Below are 27,779 nucleotides of genomic sequence, written 5' to 3'. Positions count from 1 at the left end.
AGAAACATGATATTTGGAAGGGGAGGTAAGGATGGAATTGTAAGGCTTTCGGACTTGTATTGTTTACGAGGAATGGTAGAAAATGTACCTATTAATTCAGGATATTTCTTTTTGAAGTACTTGGTAAAATTAGGGAAAACTTCATCCCCTACCCCCATTGTTTTAGGTGGTTTGTTTACTCACATTGCAGTAGTATTGGGCAATGACTTGAGTGGTCTTGAAATGATTGAAGATATTTCTCGAATGTATCTAAATTTTTGTTTAACCACTCGTTTGATTCACCAAGAGGAATTTGGGTATAGTCTTGTGAATAAGGATAATTTTCCCCTTAGATTGCCCAACCCAGCCTTGACTATGATCCATGTTAAGGAGAATTGGCGGTTGACATTAGCAAGTCAACAGATTAGGCCACCTCCAAACTCCCTTCATGGAGATGTGCCTTCGGTTAGTCAGGATGTTTTGTGATTTGATTTTCAAGAGTTTGGCCTTATCATTGACTCTTTTCATCATGATATTGAACAAAATAATGGATTGCTTACTAGGAATTTTTACATGGAGGATGAGCAGTTTAAACAACTACAAGACTATTTTAAGAGTGAGAGAGAGTTATACACACGAATGTTTGAATTTATGGAGGCTCATAGAAAGAGAATGGTTTGGAACGAAGATTTTAGGTGGTATATGAGGAGCTTTCAAAGTAATATTGATGATTTTTTTGCATATCATAAATAGGTAAGGGATCTAAGATGGGTGGTTAGGACTTATCCTGAGCTTCTAGATCTCCTTGACATTCGGCCTCATTGACCATTTTGATTTCATCGGGACGATGAAAGGTCTAAGTCTGGGGGGGTGTTGTGTTTGTCCGCACAACCTTAGTCGAGTTTTTGTGTTTTCTTATCTTTTTGCATTTTCTTTCTGCTTTGCATTTTAGTCTGTTTTGTTTATCTGCATTTCTCTCATTTCATGTTTATTTTGCATCTCATTTGCACTTTGCGTTGTTTATTCACATTTATGGTTTTGAGGCATATTTAAGAACATCAAACCTTCCACTTTTTCTGTTACTTGTCTGATAGCAAAATGGTTGACATTTTCTTAGTTTATGAGTTGTCAAGATAGTGTTAGTATATTTGGTGTATCTCTTTTCTCTATCTCTAGTAGCATAAAATAAGCTAAGTATTGTACGGAGTTTGGTATAAGTTTTGGCCTAACCTTAAGGATCTTATTTACACTACACCTAAGTACTTAACCTTGAATAGTAGAAATTCTTTTGGAATAGTTATGATTCATCCAAATTGTTTAGTACTTGTGTGTAGGTCCCTTTGGAGGCCGGCAAGAGGGGAGGGGTGAATTGCCCTACAAAATAAAACCAAAAACCCTTCTCGGATATTCAACTAAATTAAAAGAGCTTGTAATTAAAAAAGTAGAGACTAATTAAAACAGAAAATAGACACAGAGGAATTACTTGGTTTGCAATCAGAGGATTGCTAATCCAATGCAAAGAAGGCGCACTAATGATTCTCCTCTGGGCGGAGTAGCCTCTTACAGCGTTGAAAGCACAGAAAGAAATAACACAAATGAAAGCACAGGATTACAAGTAGTTAATTAATCTGTGCAGACCAGTACTATATTTATAGTACTGGTCCGGGCGCCTGGAAGGGGTTCCGGGCGCCCTAGGGGGGATAAAATTTTATCCCCCAACGATCAGATCGCGTTTGACACGATCCTGGTCAAAAGTCAGCTCCGGGCGCCCGGACCCTCAATTGCGCCCAGGGCGCCCGGAATCATTCCGGGCGCCCGGACCTCTCAAGTCAACTTTGTTGACTTTTTGTGGTCCGGTTCCACTGCTCCGGTTTAGCTCATTTCGGTCCGGGTCCGTTCGCTCCGGCTCCGTTAGCTTGGGTGATCTCGGCCTCCCGGAATAGGGCTCACCCGAACCCATGTTCCGGCCTTCTCCTCGAGCAGCCTTCCTTCCCGGGTTCTCGTCCCTCGAACGCCGCGCACGTTCTTCTCGTCCACCGGTGTACTCTTCCGCGGTCACCTCGTCCCTCGGACGCACCGAGCCCGTCGGCTCTCTCCCGTGCCGTCCTTCTCGCTAGCCGCGTCTTCCGCTCGACTTCCTGTGTTCCTAAGCTCCTGCACACTTAGACACAAGGGTAAAACAAACGCAGGACCTAACTTAGCTTGTTTGATCACATCAAAACACCTTGGGGTTCCAACAATCTCCCCCTTTTTGATGTGAGCAACCCAAGTTAAGTCATATGCAATAAAAACAATTTATTTGCAATTAAGTCCAAAGATATTTCATAAAAAAATTTATATACCTCCCCCTAGACTTAACATTTTTCTCCCCCTTTGATCACATTAAAAATAGGGGTTCTTTAAACAAGTCTAAGGTAAAAAAAATTTCTAAGGCACTTACAATTTTCAAAGGAAAAATGTATAAGACAATATTCATAGAAAAATTTCTAAGTTAATTAAAAAAATATCTAAGTCAATAATTTTCAGAAATTTTTTAAGTCAAAAAAAAATTTATTTGCCAAAAAATATATATATATATATATATATATATATATATTTTTTTTTTTTAATTATAAGTTAATTTTAAATATTTTCTAACACAAATTGAATAACTCTTTTAAAGCATTAGGTAAATTAAATTAATGCTTTTTCAGTTAGTCAATTAAACTTTTCATTTCGATACTTGGCTTCCAGGTCGTGGCGAGGCACTAGGCCTTCTTGGTTATTGGAGCAACAACCACTTCCTTAGACAAAGCCTCATAATGAAATTAGTCGTTTAATTTCCTTGCTGAAAATGCTAAGTCTAATTTTAAATTAAACAGGTTTTTGGAACCCAGTAGAGGTTCCTACCTACAGGGTTAACCAAGTATTTCCTAGGTACATAGATTTTTGATATATTTCTAATTTGACTCTGATGAAACCTATAATACCAATTTAAACCTCTATAATTTCTAAAAGTAGAGATATTTGAACTTTTATATTTTTTCAATCTTTCTATTTCTTCTTTTAGTTTTTCATTTTCAATTTTCAATTTATCAAAATCCTCTATAAGATATGATTTTGCTAAAATTCTTTTTGTTTCCAAAATTTCATTTTTTAATCTGATATTTTCATTTTCTAATTTATACATGGATTTAGTCATTGCCTTAATGCCGGAATAAAGTTGATCAGGGGGTAAGAGGCATACCTCACTTACCATATCAGACTTGAAGCCTGAATCTCCCCCTGCTTCGCTGCCTTCATCTGAGGTCGCTCCCCCTTCATCAATGCTAGGTTCTGATATACTTTGTCTATCGTAGCTTGCCATTAGTGTTATTCCGGCATATTCTTGAGCTTCGATTCGGATGAAGAAGTGTCGTCCCAAGTTGCTTTTAGGTTGTGTTTCTTGGGAGACTTCCTTTTGGCCTTTTTGAATTCTGGGCAGTCTTCTCTTAGGTGTCCCTCCTTCTGACACTGGTAGCACCGCACCTTTCTTCCACCTTTTTGATTCTTTTTATTCTGCATTTTAAATTTATTAGATCTAAAAAACTTTTTAAAATTTCTTACCATGTATGCTTCTTGATCGTCTTCGGAGTCTGACTCGAGTTCATCCTTCTGGGTTGCGTTCAGCGCCATAGTCTGGGTTGTATCCTTTGTCGTTCATGCATACCTGGTTTCATGCAATTCAAGAGTAGAAAACAACTCTTCTAAAGTGCTTACCTCCAGGTCTTTTGAGATGTAGTAGGCGTCGACGATTGATGTCCATTCCGGAGTTCTTGGAAACGCGTTGAGCGCGTAGCGTATAGTGTCCCGGTTTGTTACCGTTTCACCGAGGTTCTCGAGACCAGTAACTAGTTCTTTTACCTTTGCATGTAAACCAGCTACTTTCTCACCTTTCTCCAGACAGATGTTCATCAGTTTGTTACGGAGGATGTCCCTTCTAGCGAGCTTTGCTTCGGACGTGCCTTCGTGGAGTTCCAAGAACTTCTCCCAAAGTTCTTTAGCAGATAAATAGTTTCCGATGCGGTTGACCTCTTGAGGCGGTAACACGCTCAGCAGGTGATGTTCCGCACGGCTGTTTGCTACCGACTCATTCTGCTCCTTCTTTGTCCAATCGCTCTCTTCTTTTTCTTTTCCATCTTTATCTATTGGAGCTACAAAACCATATTTCATAATAAACCGAATTTCAAAATCTGTTTTTAGGAATACCTCCATACGACGCTTCCAGTCTGCGAAGTTCCCCTCGAATTTTGGTGGAACAATGCTTGGTCCGACCATCTTTGTTGCTTCGATCGGCGGTTAGTCCTCCTGAAGCGCCCTCGCTCTGATACCACTTGTAGGTCCCTTTGGAGGCCGGCAAAAGGGGAGGGGTGAATTGCCCTACAAAATAAAACCAAAAACCCTTCTCGGATATTCAACTAAATTAAAAGAGCTTGTAATTAAAAAAGCAGAGACTAATTAAAACAGAAAATAGACACAGAGGAATTACTTGGTTTGCAATCAGAGGATTGCTAATCCAAGGCAAAGAAGGCGCACTAATGATTCTCCTCTGGGCGGAGTAGCCTCTTACAGCGTTGAAAGCACAGAAAGAAATAACACAAATGAAAGCACAGGATTACAAGTAGTTAATTAATCTGTGCAGACCAGTACTATATTTATAGTACTGGTCCGGGCGCCTGGAAGGGGTTCCGGGCGCCCTAGGGGGATAAAATTTTATCCCCCAACGATCAGATCGCGTTTGACGCGATCCTAGTCAAAAGTCAGCTCCGGGCGCCCGGAGGGGTTCCGGGCGCCCGGACCCTCAATTGCGCCCAGGGCGCCCGGAATCATTCCGGGCGCCCGGACCTCTCAAGTCAACTTTGTTGACTTTTTGTGGTCCGGTTCCACTGCTCCGGTTTAGCTCGTTTCGGTCCGGGTCTGTTCGCTCCGGCTCCGTTAGCTTGGGTGATCTCGGCCTCCCGGAATAGGGCTCACCCGAACCCATGTTCCGGCCTTCTCCTCGAGCAGCCTTCCTTCCCGGGTTCTCGTCCCTCGAACGCCGCACACGTTCTTCTCGTCCACCGGTGTACTCTTCCGCGGTCACCTCGTCCCTCGGACGCACCGAGCCCGTCGGCTCTCTCCCGTGCCGTCCTTCTTGTTGGATCGAGACGCGCTAGAGGGGGGGGGGGGTGAATAGCGCTCGTGGCTATTTTTTTTTCAAATCGGAAAACTATCGGAGTTTAAAAACACGCAGCAGAATAACGAACAAACACACACAGAGAGACACGAGAGATTTTACTTCGTTCGCAGCCTAAGGCGACTCCTACTCGAAGGCCCGCGATCCTTGATCGCTTTCCGTGGGCAACAACTATAAGCTCGTAAAATATACAATAAGATATTACAATTGAAAGAACTAAAACAAATTATACCCACAACAATAAAGTAGCAGAATCTGAAGCTCCGGGTTGTCGGGGACTTGTAACAGCACTTCTGGGCGTTTCTAGAGCAGCTTGTAGCGTAAGGATTGCTTGGAGTTCGTTGAAGAGAGCTGCTGGTCGAAACCCCTTATAAAGGGTGTTCAAGGCGCCTTCTACTGTTCACCAAGGCGCCTTGAATGGCCGAGTCAGCCGCGGAGATAAGGGGCGAACTGGTTGAACCTTATCACAGATTCAAGGCGCCTTCCACTATTTACAGGGCGCCTTCATCTGTTCAAGGCGCCTTACACTGTTCACCAAGGCGCCTTGAATAGCTTCTCGCAGCCAGCTCCTTTGCCTTGCACCCGAGGCGCCTCCAAGCTCCATGAAGGCGCCTCGGGCACTGTTCATCCGAGGCTTTAGGTTGCTCCTTTGCCCCTGCAAGATACGTTAGTCCCAAACACTACCCTGAAACACAAAGTTAGCACCTAATGCAATAAATGTGATAAGTGAAGTATAGACAGTCTCCGGACTGTCCGAGTCTGACTTCGGGTTTCCTACCGGAAACCCTAGGTCGACCCGACGCCTATTGTTCCCTCTACGGGGAACGCGCCCTCACCTACTCCACTCAGGAGATTTACCTGTTGCCAGTGCGATCCTCCAGATCGACTGGACTTTTGCTCAGCACTCGACGCTTCCGGACTTCTGCTAGACATCCGCTTCCCGGCTAGTCCAGACTTTCACCTGGTTCGCCACACCAGGACTTTCCACCTAGGGTTACCACCCCCTAGGACTTTTGCCTGAAGCTATCGACCTGCCAAGACTTTCCGCATAGGGTTGCCACCCCCTATGACCTAGGGTTACCACCCCCTAGGGTTTTCCCTCTGCCTAACCGCAGTTAGGACTTTTCCTGAGACACTCATTCAACATGTTAGATCACAACTCACCTTAACTTTGAATCCTTTGCCATTATCAAAACTTAGGTTTGATCGTTAGATGCTTCCCGCACCAACAATCTCCCCTTTTTTGATTATGGCAACCCAAATTCAAAGTTAAGTAAAAACAGATGCACAAGTAGAAAAAAGTTTTAAGTGAGCAAGCTTAAGTATATAACTTCAAATGAACGCCTAACTTAAGCTAACACTTAAACTTTTGTGAAGCTCCCCCTTAATACAGGGTTTCCTTTAAATTTTTACTTTTTACTTTTGAATTACTTTTGATTTGAATTTCCTACTCTCCCCCTTTGCCATTTATCAAAAAAAACAGTTGAAACTAATTTTCCACTTTTCTCGAAAAAAACAGGATTAGTGAAAAGAGACTAAGTGAAAAGATTGACCTTTGAAAATGTAGCTTAAGTGAAAAGAGACTTAGCTTAATTTTGAATACAAAGCTTGTTAATTTTTAGGTTGACGAGAGAGAGTAGCTAGAATTTTAATTTAGGTAATTTATTCAGTTGGTCCTTAAGTCCAAACATGAGTCAAGTTAATTGGTGTTGATCAGGTATCAGAGCTATAAGGAACAGAACATTCTTAACTAAAAGATTGAGTATTCTTTACCAACTGTCTAACTTTTGAGTTACTTGCTAATTGTCTATAGGACAATAGCTTTCACTTGGTTAGTCAAGTTAAGTTATTTTGATCCAGGTAGATTTGACTAGAGCTGGAGAACTTAACTTGATTAATGTTTATTGCATATTTAACGCCCAGACTCATATTGATGCACAGATATAAGCATTCTTGAGTCCAGGCAATACCCTATGCATCTCACGCCGTTCTATATGTGTCAATCACAATCAAGGTAAACCTAGGTGTTTGTGAGATGCTCTGGCTTAATTCTAGAGGAACATGATATCTAGGGGGAATAAACTAGGCTAATTCCAGATAGCTCAAAATCTAACAAAATTGGAGTTTTGAAAACTGTTTTTCCTAGAATTTGAAAAAAAAAAGGTTATGGTAAGATGTCTACTCTACCCAACACATTCCTATTTGCCTTCTAAGTCCACTGAACTCAAGTTCAGGTAATTGTTTTGTGAAGATGTCAGCTAAGTTTGATTTGGACTCAACATGGTTGAGTGCAATTTCACCTTTAGCTACATGATCCCTTACAAAGTGGTGTTTTACCTCTATGTGTTTGGTCCTAGAGTGGTGTATAGGATTTTTTGTCAGATTAATTGAGCTGATATTATCAATAAATATTTTAGTATTTTTATAGTCTAGTTGATAGTCTTTTAGTGTATGCATCATCCATAACAATTGAGATGCACATTCTCCTAGAGCTATATATTCAGCTTCTGTAGTGGATAGAGCAACACAATGTTGCTTTATACTTGACCAACTTACTAGGCACTGACCTAGAATCTGGCAGCTTCCACTTGTACTTTTCGTATCTAACTTGCACCCAGCATAGTCTGAATCAGAATAGCCATAAAGGTCAAAGGTGCAAGTTCTTGGGTACCAAAGTCCTACATTTAGAGTTCCTTTAATATATCTAAGTATTCTTTTAACATATGTTAGGTGTGACTCTTTTGCACATGATTAGTATCTAGCACACATACCTACTGCAAACAGTATGTCAGGTCGACTTGCAGTTAGATACAATAGACTACCTATGGCACTCCTATAGTATTTTGGGTCTACAGGTTTCCCTTCGGGGTCAGAATCAATGTTTATGTTGGTTGCCATTGGTGTATTTATAATTTTAGAATTTTCCATGCTGATTTTTTTGATTAACTCTTTAGCATATTTAGTTTGATATATGTAGATTCCATCTTTGGTTTGTTTTATTTGTAAACCTAAGAAAAAATTGAGTTCTCCAACCATGCTCATTTCAAATTCACTTTCCATTAACTTAATAAATTCTTTTAGAAATTTTGAGTTAGTTGAGCCAAAAATTATGTCATCAACATAGATTTGGGCTATAAAGATGTCTTTACCTATAGTTTTTACGAACAAAGTGGGATCGATTTGTCCTTGGTTAAATTCTTTGGATATTAAGTGATTAGATAATCTTTCATACCATGCTCTAGGGGCTTGTTTTAGTCCATATAGTGCCTTTTTTAATTTAAAAACGTGATTAGGGTAGTCTATGTCTTCAAACCCTGGAGGTTGACTTACGTAGACTTCTTCCTTGATAAAGCCATTTAGAAAGGCTGACTTGACGTCCATTTGGTACAATTTGAATCCTTTATTGGCTGCATAGGCTAATAACATCCTAATGGACTCAAGTCTAGCTACTGGAGCATAGGTTTCATCATAGTCTAGGCCTTCGACTTGACTAAACCCTTTGGCTACTAACCTTGCCTTGTTTCTTACGATTTCACCGTGATCATCTAACTTGTTCCTAAAGACCCATTTAGTATCTATTATCGATTTATCTATGGGTTTAGGTACAAGGTCCCAGACTTGGTTTCTCTCAAATTGGGCTAATTCTTCCTGCATCGCAATGATCCAGTCTGGATCAGGAAGGGCTTCTTCTATAGTTTTAGGTTCAATTTTAGAAATTAGAGCGATCTGACTAAGGTTTCTATAGGATGATCTAGTTCTGACTCCTAGGTTTGGGTCACCCAAAATTTGGTCAGGTGGGTGAGAGGTGCTTATTCTAGTTGGTCTTATTTGTGAGTTAGAACCTGGTTCTTCAGACTCATTAACATTAGGTTGGATTTCATCATCATCTACATCTCTTGGATTAATATTTTCATTTATATTAGGTAGGTTATTTTCTTCATCAAATATTACATTAGTTGTTTCTTCAACTTTTAATGTATTTTGATTATATACTCTAAAGGCTCTACTGGTAGAGGAGTATCCTAAGAATATTCCTTGGTTAGATTTGGGTGTAAATTTTCCTAAGTAATCCTTAGTATTTAAAATGTGAACTTTACAACCAAATACTTTTAAATAGTTTAGATTGGGAATTTTATGATAGTAGAGTTCATACGGTGTTTTGTTGTGATATTTGTTTATTAAGATTCTGTTTTGAATATGATTTGCCGTATTTATTGCTTCAGCCCAAAATTGGTGACTTAACTTATATTCGTTTAACATTGTCCTAGCGGCTTCTTGTAGTGTTCTATTTTTACGTTCTACTAGTCCATTTTGTTGGGGAGTTCTAGGGCATGAATATTCATGTTGGTATCCGTTTATTTTACAAAATTGGGTGAACTTCTGATTATCAAATTCCCCACCGTGATCACTTCTTATTCTTTTAATTTTAGTATCTTTTTCATTTTCTATTAAGTTGCAAAAATTACTAAATATTTCATAGGTTTCATCTTTTGTTTTTAGAAATTTTACCCAAGTAAACTTAGAGTAGTCATCAATTATTACTAAGCAATACTGGTTCTTGCTTAGTGACTTGGCTCCATGTGAATCAAATAGGTCAAGGTGAAGGAGCTCAAGTAACGAGTTGGTTCTTTCTACATTTGTTGATTTGTGTGTAGACTTAGTTTGTTTACCTTGTTGACAAGCATTACAGATTGAGTTTTCAATGAATTTTAGTTTGGGCAAACCTCTAACTAGACCATTATGACTCATTCTTGAAATGAGTCTAGTGTGGGTGTGGCCCAATCTTCTGTGCCACAAGTCAGTTTCCTCTTCCTGTGTTATTAAACACTTTATTGAGGATGTGGGTAGATTAATTGAGTACATATTATTTTTCCTAAGTCCCTTAAGTGTAATTTTAGGATTTTCAATATTTTTGACTAAACACCTAGCTTTGTCAAAAGTAACTAAGTATCCGCTATCACACAATTGACTTATACTTAGTAAGTTGAAATTGAAATTTTCAACTAACAGAGCCTTTTTGATAACAAAATTGGAGCTGAGTTCGATATTACCTCTTCCGATTACTTTAAGTAAACCGTTGTTGCCGAATGCAACTGATCCTAAATTTTTTAGTTTGAGCTTTGAAAACTTCAATTTATCTCCAGTCATATGTCTGGAGCATCTACTATCCAACACCCATTGATCCAACTCCTACACATAAAGTGAATGAGTTGGTTCTTTGTTAATGGAAAAGAGATAGTTTGACTGAAGTAATTTTGAAAGGTTTTTAAAGTAATTTTGAAATTAAATTTGAAAAGATTGAAAAGATTTTTAAATAATTTTGAAAAGATTTTTAAATAATTTTGAAAATATTTTTAAATAATTTTGAACAGATTTTTAAATAATTTTGAAAAGATTTTGAAATTAATTTTGAAAAGATTTTTAAATAAATTTTGAAAAGATTTTTAAATAATTTTGAAAAGATTTTGAAATTAACTTTGAAATTAATTTTGAAAAGATTTTTAAATAAATTTTGAAAATATTTTTAAATAATTTTGAAAAGATTTTTAAATAAATTTTGAAAATATTTTTAAATAATTTTGAAAAGATTTTTAAAAGATTTTGAATTAAAGTTAATTTTATTTTGAAAAGATTTTGAAATTAACTTTGAAATTTGTTTTGAAAAGATTTAAGAATTTTGAAATGATTTTTAAATAATTTTGAAAAGATTTTGAAATTAACTTTGAAATTAATTTTGAAAAGATTTTTAAATAAATTTTGAAAATATTTTTAAATAATTTTGAAAAGATTTTTAAAAGATTTTGAATTAAAGTTAATTTTATTTTGAAAAGATTTTGAAATTAACTTTGAAATTCGTTTTGAAAAGATTTAAGAATTTTGAAATGATTTTTAAATAATTTTGAAAAGATTTTGAATTAAAGTTAATTTTATTTTGAAAAGATTTTGAAATTAACTTTCAAAAGATTTTTGAAATTGATTTTGAAAAGATTAAAGAATTTTGAAATTTATTTTGAAAAGATTTTGAAATTAACTTTGAAATTCGTTTTGAAAAGATTTAAGAATTTTGAAATGATTTTTAAATAATTTTGAAAAGATTTTTAAATAATTTTGAAAAGATTTTGAATAATTTTGAAAAGATTTTGAAATTAACTTTGAAATTAATTTTGAAAAGATTTTGAATAATTTTGAAAAGATTTTGAAATTAACTTTGAAATTAATTTTGAAAAGATTTTGAAATAAATTTTGAAAGGATTTTTAAATAATTTTGAAATTGATTTAAATAATTTTATTACTTGGTCATCTCACCCGATCTAAATTTTCAATCAGGGAATCCTATAATTGATGTGAGATGATTTATTGTTGAATTCAGGAGTCTGGTTTAACTTTGTGTTAGATTCAGGTTTAGCTTTGAGTACAACAAGTAAGCATTGTTTGGATAAACTTCTGGGCTGTGGTGAGTCACAAGGAGCTCATTAAAATAACCATGCCTTCGAAGTTTCCAAATAGTCCTACCCATTGAGCTTAATACTAAGCCTTGGTCTAACTAGTTAGGATTCATTTAAGGGTAGCTTCGGTCAGTTCCAAATGCACCAGGTCGAAGCCATATCTTCCTAGACATGCGATGCCCAAGCTTCCCTAACGTACTATCATCCAAAAACTTCACCAGTACTGTGGTTCAAGTTAAACTTATCCCGTTTTTAATCTAATCTTAATTACCCTGCCGGGTAATTTATTCTTGCTTTACCCTATTCCGGGTAAATTAGGTTCAGTTACCCTGTCGGGTAGTTCAGTTGGAGGTGCCAGCTAGTTTGGATCCTCCATCTACTTTTCATAATTTCGAATTTAATTTAATTTAATTTCGAATTTGACTTTTAAGAATTTGATTTTTAATTTTAGGTTTCGAATTTTAAATTAAGAATTTTAGGTTTCGAATTTTAAATTAAGAATTTGATTTTTAATTTTAGGTTTTTAATTTAATTTTGAATTTTAAATCAAGATCATTTTTCTTCTAGCTCCCCCTGGATCACGGCCTCGATATGGTCTATCGAGATAGTATATATGATCCTTAGGGACCCAGTATTGACCAAGTCCAACTTGATTGATCAATTTGGACTTGGGGACCCATGCTTGGACTGATTTACTACTTTGTTTGTTTATTAAGGATAAGTAAGATTTAAATTTACTTTTATATCCTTGTCCAGTTCTATTGTAAATGGCCCTTTATGTCCCAAGAATTAGATCCAAATTCTTGGAGCCCAGAGAGAACTTTTCTAAAGTGATTTTTAAATCATTTAACTGATTTTTCAGATTTGAATTTTCTTTCTCAAGTTGTTGTACATGAGTTGAATCTTCAGTTAAATATTTTGAGTTAGTTACTCCTTTAAGAATGGTTATTTCTTTTAAAAGTGACTTAATTTTCAAATTTGACTTGGCTAATTTGCGAAGTAAATAATTGACTAAATTATTAAGCCTAGGAATACTTACAGCGGAGTCTGGCCCTTCGGAAACGGATGCGGATCCGTGGCTTTGCTCGGAGTCGACTTCTGACTCGCTCTCGGATTCGTTGATCTGGTCCCGGGCCATCAATGCGAGTAGACTCGTTTGGTCGAGTTCGTCGTCTTCGTCCTCCGAAGAGGATTCGTCCTAGGTTGCCTTTAGGACTTTCCTTCTTCTTTGCTTCTTGGATTCTTTTTGATTTGGGCAGTTGGCTTTTATATGCCCCTTTTGGTTGCACCCGTAGCAAGTGACTTCGAACTTCGTCTTTGAGTTCTGTTGAGCCTCCTTGGATTGAACTGCCTTCTTCAGATCTTTCTTGTTGAAGCCCTTCTTCTTCTTGTATAGTTTCTTTACGAGATTCACAAATTCGCTGGCCAGTTCATCTTCCGAATCTTCTGAATCGGGTTCGTCTTCTAATTCCGATTCAACTTTTCGCCGTCCTCTTGATTCCCTTATTTGACTTGTACCTGCAACCAAAGCAATGCCCTTCTCGGATGGCTGTGCATTAGTCTGTTCATGGAGTTCAAATTCACTAAATAATTCGTCTAATTTTAAGGAAGACAAATCCTTAGAGACTTTATAGGCATCTACCATTGATGCCCATAATGAACTCCTAGGAAATGAGTTAAGAGCATACCTTATTATATCTCTGTTTTCTACTTTCTGCCCGATTCCATGAAGGGAATTCAAGATATCTTGAATTCGAGCGTGTAAAGAACTTGCCGTCTCGCCTTCCTGCATTTTCAAATTATATAATTTATTAAGTAACAAATCACGCTTACTTACCTTGGTTTCCGAGGTGCCCTCGTGTAGTTCGATTAGTTTCTCCCATAGTTCTTTTGCGGAGGAGAATGGACCGACTCTGTTGAGCTCTTCTTTGGTAAGACCACATTGGATGGTGCAGGTGGCTTTTGCGTCAGCTTCCACCTTTTTGATAAATGCTGACTCCCAATTTTCACAGGGTGTAGGCTTACCGTCGGTACCATTTGGCAGTTCCAGTCCTGTTTTGATGATCATCCAGGTATCGAACTGGATCTTCAGATATATCTCCATTCGCCCCTTCCAATACCCGAAATCTTCTCCGGAAAATAGTGGGGGACGAACGGTGCTATATCCTTCTTGTTGGGCCATTTTAGATCTAAAAGAAAAAAAAACAACAAAATCTATTCCAAGACTGAGTCTTGGATTAGTAGTGCGAGAGAAAGAAAAAAAAAACGAGCCCAAGTGGAATTGACCAACTTTGAGCAGTACTGATTCGTGAAAAGCAATTAGAATATAGCTATGAAGCTAAATTCTGATCAACTCCGAACAAAATACCACGACAAAAAAATGTTTTAAATGGTGGTTGCACCAAATTAAAACAACCCTGCTCTGATACCAATTGTTGGATCGAGACGCGCTAGAGGGGGGGTGAATAGCGCTCGTGGCTATTTCTTTTTCAAATCGGAAAACTATCGGAGTTTAAAAACACGCAGCGGAATAACGAACAAACACACACAGAGAGACACGAGAGATTTTACTTCATTCGGAGCCTAAGGAGACTCCTACTCGAAGGTCCGCGATCCTTGATCGCTTTCCGTGGGCAACAACTATAAGCTCGTAAAATGTACAATAAGATATTACAATTGAAAGAACTAAAACAAATTATACCGACAACAATAAAGTAGCAGAATCTGAAGCTCCGGGTTGTCGGGGACTTGTAACAGCACTTCTGGGCGTTTCTAGAGCAGCTTGTAGCGTAAGGATTGCTTGGAGTTCGTTGAAGAGAGCTGCTGGTCGAAACCCCTTATAAAGGGTGTTCAAGGCGCCTTCTACTGTTCACCAAGGCGCCTTGAATGGCCGAGTCAGCCGCAGAGATAAGGGGCGAACTGGTTGAACCTTATCACAGATTCAAGGCGCCTTCCACTATTCACAGGGCGTCTTCATCTGTTCAAGGCGCCTTACACTGTTCACCAAGGCGCCTTGAACAGCTTCTCGCAGCCAGCTCCTTTGCCTTGCACCCGAGGCGCCTCCAAGCTCCATGAAGGCGCCTCGGACACTGTTCATCCGAGGCTTTAGGTTGCTCCTTTGCCCCTGCAAGATACGTTAGTCCCAAACACTACCCTGCAACACAAAGTTAGCACCTAATGCAATAAATGTGATAAGTGAAGTATAGATAGTCTCCAGACTATCCGAGTCTGACTTCGGGTTCCCTACCGGAAACCCTAGGTCGACCCGATGCCTATTGTTCCCTCTACGGGGAACGTGTCCTCACCTACTCCACTCAGGAGATTTACCTGTTGCCAGTGCGATCCTCCAGATCGACTGGACTTTTGCTCAGCACTCGACGCTTCCGGACTTTCTGCTGGACATCCGCTTCCCGGCTAGTCCAGACTTTCACCTGGTTCGCGACACCAGGACTTTCCACCTAGGGTTACCACCCCCTAGGACTTTTGCCTGAAGCTATCGACCTGCCAAGACTTTCCGCATAGGGTTGCCACCCCCTATGACCTAGGGTTACCACCCCCTAGGGTTTTCCCTCTGCCTAACCGCAGTTAGGACTTTTCCTGAGACACTCATTCAACATGTTAGATCACAACTCACCTTAACTTTGAATCCTTTGCCATTATCAAAACTTAGGTTTGATCGTTAGATGCTTCCCGCACCAACACTTCTCGCTAGCCGCGTCTTCCGCTCGACTTCCTGTGTTCCTAAGCTCCTGCACACTTAGACACAAGGGTAAAACAAACGCAGGACCTAACTTAGCTTGTTTGATCACATCAAAACACCTTGGGGTTCCAACATTGTGTTCCCATGGGGATTTCTTATTTATATTTTGGTTACTGGATGACCTCAGATCATGAAAGCTCATTTGGAAAAATCTTAATCCCAACATATGCATCCTATATGTGTGATTAGTGCTACACAACACAAAATATATATATATATATATAATGGATAAAAAAATAGTTGTCGTGAGTGGAAACTAATAATTCACCCCTTTGAGACCGAGTTAGGTTACTAGGGAAATGAATGTTATGTTTCTCTTAATTCTGAGAAGTATCCTTTGAGACCTTGTGTAACTTAAGAAAAACGAACCAAGTGTGTGACAAGTAAGTGCCTATCACCGGGAACATTAGGAACTCAATCGTATGACGAGTTAACTAGGATAAAGAATTGAAACTTGAAGAGTTTGAGCTACTTATTGCACCGAGCACAAAGAACTTATGCTTAAGTCATACTTAGGTAACTTCACAATCATGCTTATCAATGAAACTAGTTGATAGAGTTAGACGAATGTACTAGGGATTATGAAACACTGCCAGGAGCTCATGAACATAGTTTGTAGTGTTTTGCTTGAGGACAAGCAATGGTTCAAGTCTGGGGGTGTGATGTGCGTACATATTATGATAGTTTATGCATGCTTTTACGTAGATTTGCTTACTTTATATGTACGTATCCTTTTTATGATCACCTCTTTTATCATGTATTCATCACATATACTCTATTGTACGGATATCTGCTCTTTGTTTGGTTTTGTGTTGACAGGGACAACTTTTGGAGTGAAAACAGCGTTTGTCGATGCATCGGAGCGAGACAGAGAACACGGTTGTGCAAACCTTGCACGACCGTGTGGCCAAATAGAAGGGAAGATGTGCACGGCCATGCAACCCTTGCACGACCGTGTGGCCAAACCAGAGGCGGATCAGTACATGGCCATGCAACCCTACACGGCGATGCACCCCATGACCGAAGCCAAGCAGCACACAACCGTGCAACCCTGCACGACCGTGTCCCCAGGAACCAAGTCCCAGCATCACATGACCGTGCCAATTGGCATGGCTATGCAGTGCAGCTAGAGCCCAGTTAGGGCACGACCGTGCCACCGCGCCGTACCTTAGCCTATAAAAGGGGTTTTAACCTTTTTTCCGAAGGGGGAGAGCGGGGAGGCGAGCCGTCAAGAGGAGATTCATTCTGGTGTCGTTCCACGCCGTCCAGGACATCGATCCAGCGTGTTGTTTAGTCCTAGGAAAATCATATCGGTTCCACTGTACAAAAATTTTGTACAAGTGTCGAACCTTTCCTTAAATAACCTATTGTATTCTATAGAAGTTAAATTAGGAATCGCAGACGGACTTAACATCATTGATTCCAAATTTAACTTATCTTTTCTTAATGGTTTAGATTTGAATCGCAAGCGGAACTTAACACTATTGATTCAAATCCACCTATGTTATTAATTCCATTAAATATTAATTTCCAAAATTGGATTCCAGGACTGCATGGCGATGTTGGTTGCTACTCGGAAAACCTAGAGGTTCCACTGTACAAAAATTTTGTACAAAGGTCTGAACCTTTTCCTAGCTACCATGTGTTCTTTTAAATTAAATTTTGGATCGCCTGCAGAACTTAACACGTTTGATCCAAAACTTAATCTATTTGTTCTTTAAGGTTTAGACTTGGATCTCCTGCGGAACTTAACACGTTTGATCCAAATCACCTAAGTTATTAATTCCATTAAATATTAATTTCCATAATTGGTTCCCAGTACTGACGTGGCTAGGCACATGACCTTCTTGGATATGGGAACAACCACCACTGACTAGACAAAACCTTTTATAGAAAGCTAATATTTAATTTCCTAAAATAACTTTAGGTCAACCAAAAAGAACAATCAAATCACAAGGAAAAGAAAAATAAAAGAACACAACTTCGAAAAACATATTCGAAATACTAGAATCGTAAGCCTCTTGTATTTGGTATTATTTCCATAAATAACTAGCATGATGCGGAAAGGAAAAATTACTAGTTATACCTTCTAAAAAGACCTCTTGATCTTCTACCGTATTCCTCTTCTAACCTCGGACGTTGTGTGGGCAACGATCTTCCGAGATGAGAACCACCAAGCACCTTCTTCTTCCTTGCAAGTTTCGGCCACCATAATTCTCCAAGAGAAGTAGAGGTCCGGCCACCACCACCAAGCTCCAAGGGATGCAAGAAACAAAACCACATTTCTCTCCTTCTTCTCCTAGCTATAACCGGCCACCATCAAGAGCTCCAAGAGAGGTTGCCGCCGGCCATAAGAAGAAGAGAAGAGGAAGAAGCTAGGGCCGGCCACCAAGGAGGAAAAGAGAGGAGAAGAATAATAGAGTTAATCACCCGTGAAGGCACCTCTATCCCCTCTTTTATAATCCTTGGTCTTGACAAATAAGGAAATTTTAATAAAAAATTCCTTAATTCTTTTGTCATAAAAAAGAAAAATTATTTTAATTAAAAAACAATTTTCTTCTTTTAATAATAATGGCCGGCCACTTCTAATTCCCCAAAACAAGGAAAATTTAATTCACACAAGAATTAAAACTTCCTAATTTGTTTCTAGAAATTTATAAAAATTTCTCCAATAATTTTTATCCCTTCATGATTGGTTAATAAAAAGGAAATTTTATAAATTAAAATTCTTCTTTTAAACATGTGGATAATTTCCAAAAGGAAAGTTATCTCTAAAAATTAAAATCTCTTTTCAATCTACAAATAAGGAAAGATATCAAATCTTTTCTTAATCTTTTGTAGAAACTAATAAAAGAGAATATTTAATTTTTAAACTTCTCTTTTAAATTATTATCATGATTAAAAAGGAAAGTTTTTCTTTAAAAATAAAATCTCCTTTCAATCTACAAATAAGGAAAGATTTCAAATCTTTTCTTAATCTTTTGTAGAAAGCTTTAAAAGGAAAGATTTAATTTTTAAACTCTCTTTTAAAACTATGATATCCACATAAGAAATAATTTTAATAAAAAATCCTTTTTAATATGATGTGGTCGGCCACCTAAGCTTGGGCCCAAGCTTTGGCCGGCCACCAACTTGGCTCATCCATTTGGCTTGGCCGGCCCCATTGGTTGGGTAAGAAGGTGGGTATGTGGTGGGTATAAATCTCTATATACAAGAGGCTACGATAGGGACCGAGAGGAGGAATTGGTTTTGGTCTCCCGATGAAATTAAGCTTCCCGTGTTCGCCCCAAACACACAACTTAATTCCATCAATAATAATTCATTCCACTAAAGAACTATTATTGAACTACCGCACCAATCCCAAATTACATTTTGGGCTCCTTCTTATTATGAGTGTGTTAGTCTCCCTTTGTTTAAGATGTCAAATGTCCACTAATTAAGCGAGTTACTGACAACTCATTTAATTAATATCTTAGTCCAAGAGTAGTACCACTCAACCTTATCGTCATGTCGGACTAAGTCCACCTGCAGGGTTTAACATGACAATCCTTATGAGCTCCTCTTGAGGACATTCTCAACCTAGATCACTAGGACACAGTTTCCTTCTATAATCAACAATACACACTATAAGTGATATCATTTCCCAACTTATCGGGCTTATTGATTCATCGAACTAAATCTCACCCATTGATAAATTAAATAAATAAATATCAAATATATGTGCTTGTTATTATATTAGGATTAAGAGCACACACTTCCATAATAACTGAGGTCTTTGTTTCTTTATAAAGTCAGTATAAAAGAAACGACCTCTAATGGTCCTACTCAATACACTCTAAGTGTATTATATAGTTAAGATAAACTAATACCTAATTACACTACGACCTTCCAATGGTTTGTTCCTTTCCATTATGGTCGTGAGTTACTGTTTATAATTTATAAGGTACTGATAACATGATCCTCTATGTGTGACACCACACACCATGTTATCTACAATATAAATTAATTGAACAACTACATTTATCATAAATGTAGACATTTGACCAATGTGATTCTTATTTCTAGATAAATGTTTATACCAAAAGCTAGGCTTTTTAGTATACACTCTAACAATCTCCCACTTATACTAAAAGACTAAGTTGCCATATCTGCTGCCATACATCTGATTCCCAACCCTTCAACATGTCCATCAAAAGCTCTCGCCTTAAGGACCTTAGTGAAAAGATCTATAGGTCATCATCTGATGCATTCTAGGCGGCAACAACTTCTCCTCGTTTATACGATTTCTCGTATTGGGTGGTACTTGCGCTCTATTGTGTTTACTTGTCTTATAGACTCATGGTTTCTTCGAGTTTGTTACTGCACCATTATTATTACAATAAATTGTAATAATCTTTGGACAAACTAGAAATCATATCTAAGTCTATCTTGAGGTAATTAAGTCATTCAGCTTTTATGGCTTCCTCGGAGGCTTGCCATATACTAAGCTTCTATGGTGGAGTCCAGAAAAACACCTATGCTTATCACTCTTCCATAGTTATGACTTTACCTCCTAAAGTAAACACAAAACCCCGAGGTTGACTTATTATTGTCCCTATCCGATTGGAAGTCAAAATCCATGCAACCCACAGGGACCAAATTAACTGCCTTGTAAGCTAGCATATAATCTCTAGTTCCTCTAAGGTACTTTAATATATGCTTTACTGCAGTCCAATGTCCTTGTCTAGGGTTACTTTGATATTTGCTAACTATGCCCTTGGCAAAACAGATTTCTGATCTCGTGCATAGCATACATTAGGTTGTCTAACTGCCGAAGCATAAATAACTGCCTACATGTCCTCAATCTCCTTTGATGTCATCGGAGACATCTCTTTAGATAAAGACACTCCATGCTTAAAAGGTAAGAAACCTTTCTAGGAGTTTTGCATGCTTAAAATGAGCAAGGATTTTTCCGATGTATCAAGCTTGGGATAAGTAAAATATATTTTTTCTTGTGATCCCTTATTACTTTGATCTCAAGAATATATACATTCTCCCAAGTTCTTTATATCGAATTGTTTGGACAACCATACCCTTACTTCTGACAACATTTTGATATTGTTTCCAACTACCAAAAATGTTATCTACGTATAGTACAAGAAATACCACCACGCTTCCTTTTGTATACACAAGACTTATCCGGTTACTAAATCCATAGATCTGGATTACTTTGATAAACCGGATGTTCCAAGAAGCTTTGCCTCAGTCCATAGACTGATTGAGCTTGCACACAAGATGCTCTTAGCCCTTTGCAATGAACCCTTCTGGTTGCTTTATATGGATGCTTTCTTCAAGACTTCCATTAAGGAATGCTGTCTTGACATCCTCTTGCCAAATAGATAAAAGAATCCGGATAGACTTAAGCATGACTACCAGTGAAAAAGTTTCCTTTTTCATCAAGCCTTGCTTTGAAAGTTACTACCTTCCTGTCTAACCCTCTTTTCCTATTATAGACCTTTTTACACCCAACGGCTTTTACACCATTTGGTGATTCTACAAGCTTTCAGATTTTATTAGAATACATATATTCTAATTCTTTTATTCATTACTCTTTGCCAAGATGCTGCATCTTTATCTTGAAGTGCTTCATCATATGACCGGAGATCAGGTTCATGTCCTCCAGGGATCGAGTCCAAAAACTCTCCCAAAACATGAACCTATTTAGGTTGCATAACAACCCTCCCACTACAACAAGACACTTTCTGTAATTGTGTATCAATTTGTGATACGTGTTGCAGTTTTCTTGTGGTATCTTATCTTGTACAGTTGGTACTAGGTTAGACATGTCCTTTATTATTTCCTTAAGAACAAATTTGCTTATGAGCACGTGGTTTATTATATAGTCCTTTTCTAAAAAATCAGTCATTGATGCTAACAATGACCTTCTGATTTTTAAGACTATAAACCTACTTTTGTTTATCTAGGATAATTTACAAACAAGTGAACTCCTATCCAACTTATCATTGTCTCTCTTTAACATATGTGCTGGATTACCCGAATCCGAATATGCTTCAAAATAGGTTTTCACCTATTCAGCAATTCTATATGAGTAGAGAGTTCTAACTTGGAAGGTACTATGTTCACTTTCGTTTTCAGAGTTTATCCTTAAAACAAATTTGGTAATTTTCTGAATAACTCATCATCTATCTAATTATTTCATAAGAGTCCTTTACCTTCTTTCTACTACACCATTCTGTTGGGGTGTATCAGGTGCAGTTAGTTGGGATTGAATCCCTACTTTTGATAAGTGACTCCTAAATTCTCCCAAGAGGTATTTGCCACTACGATCTTACCATAGTGACATTTACTTTAACATTTCTCCGCATCAGCCTTGTACTCTTTGAACTAATCAAAGTACTTAGTCTTGCGGTACATTAAGTAAATTTATTTGTATCTTGAATAGTTGTCTATAAATAGACGAAATATTCAATACTACCTCTTGTCTGGATAATCATAGGATCACACAAATCAGAATGAACCGATTTCAACATATCTTTGACTCCATACCCTTTGGACTTAAAAGCTTCTTGGTTATTTTCCTTCCAAGTAAGACTCGCAGGTTGGAAAGATTTCCACTACCAATGAACCCAAAAGTTCATCAGCTACCAATGAATCCTACTTAAGTCACTACAAGAAAAAAGCTAATAGACAACGCTTTAAAAGCGTTGTCTTTGTGCCTGAAAAAGCATTGTTAAAGGCACTGTTGTTAAAAGTCTGCTCAACGACAACGCTTTTAAAGCGTTGTCGTTTGTAGAGAAGAAAACGCTTTAAAAGCGTTGTGTATTTTTTGCAAAAACATCATCTTTGCAACGCTTTAAAAGCGTTGTTGTTTTTGGCAAAGACAACACTTGTGCAACGCTTTAAAAGCGTTGTCTTTTTTTTTAAAAAAAATCTATTTATAAAATCATTTTTTTTTATATTTACAAAACTATTAATTTTCTTTTACCATGTCTAGATTTGAATTTGACATATAAAATAATATTAATTAGCTCAGTTAATGATTTCAAACTCGTACCAAAACAATAGAATTCAATTACAAAGTGTTAGTATTTACAGGAGAATTCAACTATACACAAAGACTAAATAGTTCTGTTTCAAAGTAGATAGTGACATTCAAATTTAAAACAAAAAAAAGCACAAAATAGCTAGTCGGCCTCGAAGATAACGATCTGCATGCTTACTTCTACTAGATATACTGATCAAAAAGGATTGTCGGCTTGAGACTGGGACAAAACACCTACCACTGTGTATCTGCCAAAGAAAACAATACCATCAGTATTATGCAAAAGAAATTTTCACTCTTAAAGTTGAAAGCAAAGGTCACAGTTCACACCATACAACAATGAGAAAATTTGGATTGAGAAAGACAGAAGAAAGAAAAGGATCTTTGGTAGGTAAATTAGTGCACAAGAAAAAAGGCAACCAAAGCCACACATGATTCTATACATAGAACCTAGAATGATATCTTGGATTGGTTTTATATTTTACTGGCTACATTTCTTTAATAGGCATATTAATGCTATAAATCACATAGATATATTCTTCTCGCAGTACTGAAATTCCTTCTCATTGTCAAATGTTTGACAAGATAATAAGTAGTCCTCGTCTATTGAAAAAGCAACAGTAAGATACATCTACAGACTATATTATTTGTCATTCATTGCATATCTCAGGATTAGGACACTAAAAAAAATGTTGATTACGTTTATAGAAAAACCTTCATCTCAGGCTTCTGGACCTACCTTTTTAGTTTAACATATTCCTATTTTTTTCCAGACCACAGTTACAGGAATTCCATCTTAAACTAAACGAGAATGATTCAGGAGATAACTAAGTTATATATATCAGTATATTATTAACATCCATTTAATATAGGTTTCTTTTCCAGTTAAGCACTCCTATAAGTTTCTGATATTTGTTTCAAAACTTCAAGAATTCATTGCACTGACTTAATGTTATAGTTCTGTCTTGAAACTTTATGAGAAATTATGTCTCAACCTTCCACCAGTCCACCTGGACAATAAAGGATGATATTGGCTATTAACTATTCATGTTTCTTAATTTAGAATTCCTTCACAGACACTTAATAAAACTTTCAGCAATCAGTTAAACAAAATAGATGAATTAATTACAGAACAGAGCCTTACTACAATACTACAGTGTAAAAGAGCTCGACAAAATAATCTATGATTAAAAGGTTAAAACATAATTTCTCGAAACAAATAAAGTCAAAATGCAAAAACATGGCATTTACCTGTTGAGAACTTCGGCAGCCTTTGCCCACACAAAAAGGATGGAGATCAAGAGAAGCAGAACATTTGAGACAAGCGACAGAAGGGTATATCCAGCTACCTCAAAGATGATCCAAGATGTAAGTACACCGATGAGAATTCCAACAGTTACATTCTTCTTCCTCCAGAGGATCACATCAGCAACTATCAGGCACAATTACAGCGAGTCATTGATCAGGACACAAGCATTTTTAAATTCCACTCCCAATCATTTTGTTTCTCTCCATGTGACCCTAATTGAAGTAAAAATATCACAACTAGATTCGCCAATAGTAGAAAGAAGGAAAAAAAATGGATCGGGAAACTAATAAAACACTTGATGGGCATGAGTCATGAAATCATAATGTGTGCAAATTGAAACATAGGAGGTCAAATTAATACAAGCACTTAACATTCACATAAAACATTACTCAATATGAAAGACAACATGAAGAAAAACATAGAACGAAACCTAAAACATGAAATGAAATCTACATGAAGCTCTAAAATAGCAAAGACTCAATCAGCTAACCTATCAGCATCCAAAGGGTTTTCCTATGAACGATAGCATTTCACTTTTCAGCTATCCTTACCCCTGATAGACTATTGCGTGGTTTGATGGAAAGAGCCAACAGATTTATGTTTATTTCTCACTCAGGAAAATAATTGAGTCAGACACCAAGGAAAGAAATGGATGAATATCATGACAGCTGTTAGACAAAAGGTTTCAAATTAAGACACAAGTAATCTTCAACCAGACCTCGGATAGATATAACATCATAAGATGAGTCCTATGCTATTATATATAGTTCTTCCTCTACCTGGCACCTTCTAATTTTCATTGATTTAGTTTGTCTAACTACAAAATCAATGGTCTCTCACAAGCCTTTGTCGTTGAGTTTGTTGAATCTTATTCCTCTTCTATATGTTGTCATGTGAGCTTCGGATGACAGATTCACAATACGGCTTTCAATTCCTGTCCTCTCTGCTGTGCTTTTCATTTTGTCAAGCAGAAGTTTGGTCAGAAGAAAATGACATGAAATCAAAACGAAACCACATTGCAAGATCATATGGAAAACGAACATGTGGAAATCTTAAAAAGAATTGCTCGTTTACGATTACTAAATGAAGCGTTTTGAGATGGTGAAGAAGATACTCACCGACATGATTGGTAGCAAACTGCATCTCTATCCCATCCTCCGAAAGTTGAAACGGACAGTACATGACGCCGACATTGTTTCTGAAACCAAACAAGTTGAAGAGGAGACGTAAGATTCGGCCGCGACAAAGAATGGAACAATTAGTGTGAGGAAACAATGGTATAATTACATCAAGATGTTTAGAGGAAGATCCATGGCAAGAAACTTCTCAGTGAAGGCTCGGACGGACATGAGCGAACTGAGTTCTATCTGTATGATGTTGATTCTAGCAGATGGGGTGCTCTGTAGAATGCTCTGCTTTACTTCACTGGCAACTTCGGTGTTCCTGGCGCCGATGATGACATGGGAATGCGATATATAAATAGCAGATCTGCTGAAAACACCAAAGATGGATATTCCTAGGATCAAAACATTACCGAGCAAAAAACTGTTTGAGAATTGCATGGAGAAATTAAAGAATCTAGAGTCTTGGCACTACCATTCACAAGGCATTGAGCAGAGGAATTTATCATGTGAGAGAGGCAATGCATACGTTTTAACTGTTTTGCCATCCCTAGTCATGAGTAAGCAAACAGAAATTTTTTTACATAAGTTTTTCTAAGTGTGGAACACATTTTTCCCTTTCATGTTGGTTACGAAGGATTACTTTTACAAAATTTAGAAATGAGCAACATGCCTCGAAATTTTTATTAAAGTAACAAAACACAGATTCTAGACTATTATTTTGATTGCTCTTTTTTGTTGACTAAACAATGAATTGTCGAAAATAAGCATTCAAATTCACCATTGTTAAGATAGCTTATCAATCTAAAGGAACAAAAGTTGAGTTTCCAAGCGAATAAAAGGTCACGAGAGTTTTACAGTAGAACTTACAGAAGCATATCTGCTTTACTAGGTAAATATTTTTCTCCATGCAATTTTTTCTCCATGCAATTCTCAAAAACGAGTGTTTGACCGGGAGAGGGACGAGGGAAAAACAAATATTTCAATGGTGAGTTTTACAATAGAACTTACAGAAGCATATCCACTTTACTAGGTAACCTCCTGAAGAAGTTAAAAGCGACGGAGGGTGTCATGCTTCGCAGCTTTGGGTGGCGCATGGCGTACAGGTGACTTGGATGCTCGGAGTCATCGTCGGTGCTTGCTACTGTCGCTGCTGGAATCAAGAAGAAGGGTGGGCTATGGAGGTCCGGCCAATGGCAGTGAAGAGAAGAAAGAGATGCCGGCCGGTGGTGAGGAAGAAGAGACGACCGACGGTGGGAGGTCGCGTGCCCTAGCCGCGCAAGAGGAGATGTCGCGAACAGAAAGGAATCACCAGCACTGTGTCTTCGCATGGGTAAAAGTAAATAAAGTTTTCTCCTCCTTTAATCTAGGTCGTCCATATTGTGATGAAGATGGATGATGATCCAGCCGTCAGATCTTCAGATAAGCGGTCTAGATCACTTAAGATTGAGATGATAACTTGACAGTAGACAACGTTTTTTAAAAATCGTTGTCGTAGACACTAAAAAAATGCTAATAGACAACGATTTTTACAAAGTGTTGTCTTTGACCCATAAAAATCACTAATAGACAACGGTTTTTAGAAAAGCGTTGTCTATTAATAAGAAAATAATGAAATAGACAACGATTTTGACTAAAAGCGTTGTTAAAAAAAAATAGACAACGCTTTTTAAAAAAAACGTTGTCGTTTAAGTGTTGTAGAATCCCAATTTTCTTATAGTGAGTATAACCTAGCTTTAGGTGCCAAAGATATAATTAGTTCATTTCTGAAGGTTGCTTTCTCTTAAAATTAGAAGATGTGTTACTAATTTCCATTTGTTGCATCGTGGGAGTTATTGGATTATAAATTGTCAACCATCATACCAGAATAGATAACTTCCCTATTTTTCTTGATAACAACTTTGTTATCAAAATAGACACAATATCTATAATAGTTTAGAAACTGAAATCAGGTTCTTTCTAAACTTGGTACGTAAAGACAATTACTTAAAATCCATATTTTATTCTTATCAAAGGATAAACATCTCCCACTGCAACAGCTACCACTTTTACAGTAGTGCCCATGTGGACGGTGATTTACCTTTCATTTAGTTGTCGGGTTTCCTGGAACCCTGCAATGAATTGCAGACATGATTAATGACATCTTGTATCTACACTCCAGGTTCTGGTAGATAACACCACTAGACATGTTTCAACTAATGAATTAAATACACCTAAATTGTTCTTAGTTCTAAGAAGACAGTCTACCTTAATGTCCAAGTCCTATTTCCAATCATTACAATTGGGACTACTAAGTCTTTTCTATAGTATGACTACTAGGGATTGACAAACATTATAAGAATCACAAAAATATTTGGTCAAGATCAACTCCTTAAAATCTCCATGAATTTTGTGTATACAAAATCGAAGAGGAGATTTTATTCATTAATTTTATTATCTCGTCAACTTTACTTTATAACGAATAAAATTAATAGTTGATCTGTCTTTGATCAAATATTTGGTCAAAACTCTTTGAATTTAAAATAACATTGATTCCTCAAACAATATTATTTAAATTCACCAACACCTCAAACACCGTGAATTTTGCATGCCACGTTAGTGTGGACGTATACAAATTCATCATTTGTAAGAGGAGGGTTTTACCCATTGACTATCTTGTCAATATAACTTTTTGACAAATAAAATTACCTCAAACACCATGAATCTTGTATGCCACGTTAGTGTGGACGTATACAAATTCAAACATTTGTAAGAGGGGTTTATTAATTTTATTATATTGCCAATCTAGTTTTATGACAAATCAATAGCTGATTTCCTTTTGGTCACACAAGTGATAGTAGTGACTCCGTTGGGGAGGATACTATTAAATGTGTCTAAGTGTATACCATTACTTGACACTAAGTCCATTAATAAGATTATGCCCCTTCC

General features: G+C 37.3%; 1 protein-coding gene across 2 annotated transcripts; it reads right to left on the bottom strand.

Annotated features, from left to right (window-relative positions):
- Positions 1–22,466: 22,466 nt before the first annotated feature.
- Positions 22,467–26,161, bottom strand: LOC121987791 (retinol dehydrogenase 11-like). Of its 2 annotated transcripts, none has more exons than XM_042541516.1 (5): positions 25,863–26,161; positions 25,018–25,221; positions 24,849–24,928; positions 23,673–23,853; positions 22,467–22,669 (listed from the first exon to the last, which is right to left on the bottom strand). In XM_042541516.1, the coding sequence occupies exons 1-5, from the start codon at positions 25,946–25,948 to the stop codon at positions 22,618–22,620; spliced, it is 603 nt and encodes a 200-aa protein (XP_042397450.1). In that variant the 5' UTR covers positions 25,949–26,161; the 3' UTR covers positions 22,467–22,617. The 2 variants fall into 2 exon arrangements, with proteins under 2 accessions (XP_042397450.1, XP_042397451.1); XM_042541517.1 differs by having other exon boundaries at positions 25,018–25,218.
- Positions 26,162–27,779: the final 1,618 nt, after the last annotated feature.

Source organism: Zingiber officinale, chromosome 5B, assembly GCF_018446385.1.
Source record: "Zingiber officinale cultivar Zhangliang chromosome 5B, Zo_v1.1, whole genome shotgun sequence".
Classification (NCBI taxonomy): domain Eukaryota; kingdom Viridiplantae; phylum Streptophyta; class Magnoliopsida; order Zingiberales; family Zingiberaceae; genus Zingiber; species Zingiber officinale.
The sequence above is the reverse complement of the archived record's forward strand: the minus strand, read 5'-3'. Positions and strand labels throughout refer to the sequence as shown.

Excerpts from the sequence above, each read along its gene's own strand:
- LOC121987791 (XM_042541516.1), bottom strand. The coding sequence starts at position 25,948 with ATGCGCCACCCAAAGCTGCGAAGCATGACACCCTCCGTCGCTTTTAAC. Across the intron at positions 25,222-25,862 it reads AGTAAAGTGGATATGCTTCT|CAGATCTGCTATTTATATAT; the intron begins GTAAGTTCTATT and ends TGGTGTTTTCAG. Across the intron at positions 24,929-25,017 it reads CTTCCTCTAAACATCTTGAT|AAACAATGTCGGCGTCATGT; the intron begins GTAATTATACCA and ends GTTTGGTTTCAG.